This window comes from Amphimedon queenslandica, unplaced genomic scaffold (genome assembly GCF_000090795.2).
Source record: "Amphimedon queenslandica unplaced genomic scaffold, v1.1 AMPQUscaffold_13492, whole genome shotgun sequence".
Taxonomy (NCBI): Eukaryota; Metazoa; Porifera; class Demospongiae; order Haplosclerida; family Niphatidae; genus Amphimedon; species Amphimedon queenslandica.
In genome coordinates this window covers 308,028-311,854 of record NW_003546272.1, presented here as the reverse complement: position 1 = coordinate 311,854, position 3,827 = coordinate 308,028, and the positions used below count along the sequence as shown (strand labels likewise).

At 37.2% G+C, this 3,827-nt stretch overlaps 1 protein-coding gene across 4 annotated transcripts in view; it reads right to left on the bottom strand.

Annotated features, from left to right (window-relative positions):
* Nucleotides 1–181: 181 nt before the first annotated feature.
* The window catches only part of LOC100641794 (annexin A7-like), a 5,435-nt gene continuing 1,789 nt past the window's right edge, over nucleotides 182–3,827 (bottom strand). The window contains exons 4-9 of one of the 4 annotated variants that reach the window (XR_002184240.1): nucleotides 2,720–2,901; nucleotides 2,373–2,447; nucleotides 2,213–2,326; nucleotides 2,047–2,172; nucleotides 673–1,978; nucleotides 182–614 (exon numbers count right to left, since the gene is read on the bottom strand). Coding sequence is in view for 1 of the 4 variants with exons in the window: in XM_003384351.2 (XP_003384399.1) it covers nucleotides 498–614; nucleotides 673–906 (351 nt within the window). In the remaining 3 variants the exon portion in view is untranslated. Of the gene's footprint in view, nucleotides 615–672; nucleotides 1,979–2,046; nucleotides 2,173–2,212; nucleotides 2,327–2,368; nucleotides 2,448–2,719; nucleotides 2,902–3,827 lie in introns of those variants that run through there. The other 3 variants (XR_002184241.1, XR_002184239.1, XM_003384351.2) reach the window with 3 other exon arrangements.

Sequence of the window (3,827 nt, the reverse complement as noted above, 5' to 3'; positions counted from 1 at the left end):
AAAGAGTTAATTGGATACCAACTTCCTGTTTCATATCCATGTGTTTATGTAGTATCTATGATTTCAGGAGACGTAGATAGGCGGAGTATTGGCAACAATAATGGCATGGCGTGCCAAAATCCATGGATGTTTTTTGACACATTTATGCAGCCGGCTCCACAAATTCACCATAGTGCATTTATTATTATTATTATTATTATTATTATTACTTTACAACACACAACAACAGAAGATAAGAGTAATCATATAGTCTTAGTTATACAGAAAACATAGGAAGTGTTGAATAGGACTAGCTACAACTTGTGTAGTAGCCTTGAAATAGAGAGAACAGGAAAAAAACACACAATTTAATAACCAACTTGCAAAAATACACTATTAGTATTTATATATATACAGTTAAATATGTGTCTACACTAAAACTACGCTAAAGCCTAATATGGCATCAAACCAGCCACATAGACTAAATGATAGCTCAGTAAAAATTGCTAGGTGCAATTTTAACATCCATAAACGCAGCAAAGAATAATCCACACAAATATCCAAATTGGACAAAAGAAAGTAATGATGCAGTGTAGGATGTGATTGGGACGGTCATCTTTTTTCACCACTACAGTCTGTTGCAAGTGAAAAGAAATAATAACTATTAGTGACACATAAGTAATCTGTTCTTACTGCAGATGGCTGCTGTTGAACTGTTACATTAACATTAGTTGACTGCTGCTGCTGTACTTGGGGAGGAGGTTGGTACCCTTGTTGTGGAGCGGGATAACCTTGCTGTGGAGCGGGATAACCTTGCTGAGGAGGGTACCCTTGCTGTGGAGGATAACCTTGCTGAGGAGGATAGCTTGGCGGGTAGTCAGCTGGCGGATATCCAGGGAATCCTTGCTGTTGTGGATCTTCAGACATATTTTGTTCAACAATCAAATTCGCTTCAATTCAACACAAAGCAGCGCCGCACGCACGTACCATAGATAATAGAGTATAAAGGGATTGTAACTGCGTGGGCGGTAGTTATCACCGTATAGATTCTAATTTTCCGCATTCAATAACTAGTAACTACACAGCCAAGAGCATGCAAGAGTTAGCATGTATCATCCTGACAAGTCATCATTGTGATTCATGGTCGCATTCGTGTTTGTTTCGAACAGATTTGCATCAGAAGTGATTCAGTATGCCGTAACCTTATGATTCATGTATGGGTAACAAGATGATACAGCAATGCTTGATTCATGCTGTTCATGTATCAACTCTGACAACAAACATGATACTAGTATTTAAATTAATCAGATTATAATAGAAAGGGTTATCAATGCTGATTAACACAATAGCATGAATGATCAATGTCACCAAAATCAAGTGATAAATGGAAAAATTAAAAAAATGTACATAGTCTAAACAGTACACAGCCAAGAGTTCACAGGTATGATATAAGACACTGCCCAAAATCAATGAATCGAGCCTGATTACAGTATTGATACAGTCTGACAGGTATCATTGCTGAATCATACATGTTGCTCTGGCTGAACCAGTATGAATTCCAGCATGATTGTATCAAGGCTGATAGATTCAGCTATGCTCTATGCCATATTAGCTGCCCAACATCCATGATTCAGGATGCATTAGGCCGGATCAGGACTGACATCATTCATGAATCAATCACAAACTCTTGGCTGTGTATGTGATGAACTGATGATTAATCATAAAGATCAGGATATCCATCATCATCATCATCAGGTATAACCATATTATCATTATCCTCTGGTGGTAGTGGCTCATTATCGCCCTGAGAAGTTGCCATCTCATCACTATCTCCATCCACATAACTACATTTCTCATCCTCTGCAATCCATTCCTGCCACTTACTGGGAGCTATAGATTTGCTAGAAGCAAATCCACAAGTTTCATTGACCCATTTTTTGAAGCAGCCAAATAGATTCTTTTCAGATTTAGCAGAAGGATGTTCTCTAACATACTTTCTCTAGCAAAGGTTATAATAATTAAAAATACATATGCATAATTAATATAAGATGCAGTGTGCATACTTACCAATAACACCAAATTTTGATAATAATGATTAAATGAGTCAGAATAAGATGCTTTCATATATCCAATAATCAGTTCAGCTAATGCCTTAGTGTTTTGGTCCTTGTACTTCCCAGTTGGTTGTAAGACCTATATTATGTGATATTATGATAAAAACTGTGGCTCTTACCCGTCTTCTTTCCTCACTCCTAAATGTAGCTAATAATCCATTGACATACTTTAGAGCTGCAGTGTACTTATATTTATACTTCTTATCACTTCGAAGAACAGAATTAACCAATTTCTAATAAATCGTAAAATAAAGTTAATAATACAAATTTCATACTCACATTAACTTCCTCATCACTGGGTTTTCTAAAAAGAGAGCAGCAGTACAAGTCAGCAATACCTCATCTCAATGGTGCCTATTCATCACAACAATTATGAACAATATATCAAAATGCCACAACTGTTATACTACACTGAATTAAAAGGGCTTAGCAGTCATTGCAATTACTGACGTACACACATTATAACTTGAAAAGGCAAGAGTTATAACATTGTATAATGCATTATACACTAAATTACCCCTTAAAATATACATAACAGAAAGAGGTAGGCATTACAGCACAGGCTAACCACAAAGCCACATAGGCATGCAAGTAACCATGTATAATAAAAATATTCAGAGCTAAACCTGATAGTGTGTTTTCTTAATATTGAAAGTACTTTCTCCATACATAGTCATTAGTTTCATGAATTCTTGCTGAGCCTCGTGCAAAGAACTGAAAGAAGAACAAGTACCTTCAAGAGTTGTCACTTTATTTTGAATGGCATCAATCTGCTTCTGTTGACCATGCACTGTCCTGGCAGTATAATCTAAAATTGGAAACAATATGTGTCCTTTTGCCTGCACAATTTCTGGACAACCATTTTGTTGAGCCATGATTAAAATTTGACACCTGACGGTACTATGGCAAGCCATTTGTGTCAAAAATACGTAATGCAAATGCCATACGTACGTAATAATGCAATAACCTCTACGTTATAATGCATGACCCCTGCGTTCTCAAAACCCATGCGTTCTCGGGACCCCTACGTCCTAATAACCCCTACGTTCTCATAACATATACGTCCTCAGAACCCCTACGCCCATGTATTCTTAGCTCAAAAATCTGAACCCCCAACGGGGCCCACTTGGGTGGGAATGGGAGGGGACACAATTTAATTGATCGATGGGTGTGGACAATACTGGACATTAGCCTGGTAAAATGGAGACTCAAGCTTGGGATGATTATTTTACCTCTGTGGAGCAGTTCCTTACAGAATATCAACGCCAATACAGTGTTTGTAACTCTCAGTACACCAGTTACGCTTTGGAGCAGCTCGTATTTCTTGAGAGTATTTGTCGCACTCTTATTACAGTAACTGTTATTGTCACAAGATTTTGCTGGAAATGCTGTGACACGATTATTGTCTGATTTACTAGCTAATATTTTGATACTGAGATCACATTGGCAATCATACTCTGATTCTGTCCTTCATCATGATAATGTCTATGTTCGTGTTCCAGGTTTGATACATAATGGTGTTCGCGGAAGACCTCGTTTCGATGTCCGTAAGGAAGAGATTGAGTACTTAAGATCACTCTCTTTCAGTTGGAATGAAATTGCTGCTTTAATTAATATTTCTAGATCTACTTTATACAGGTGTGTACATATAATTTTCAGCTGATTGCAAACGTAATGGTTAAACATAATAGTTAAGTGTTGATTTTTCTTCTCTGTTCTCCCGTCTGTCTCTTT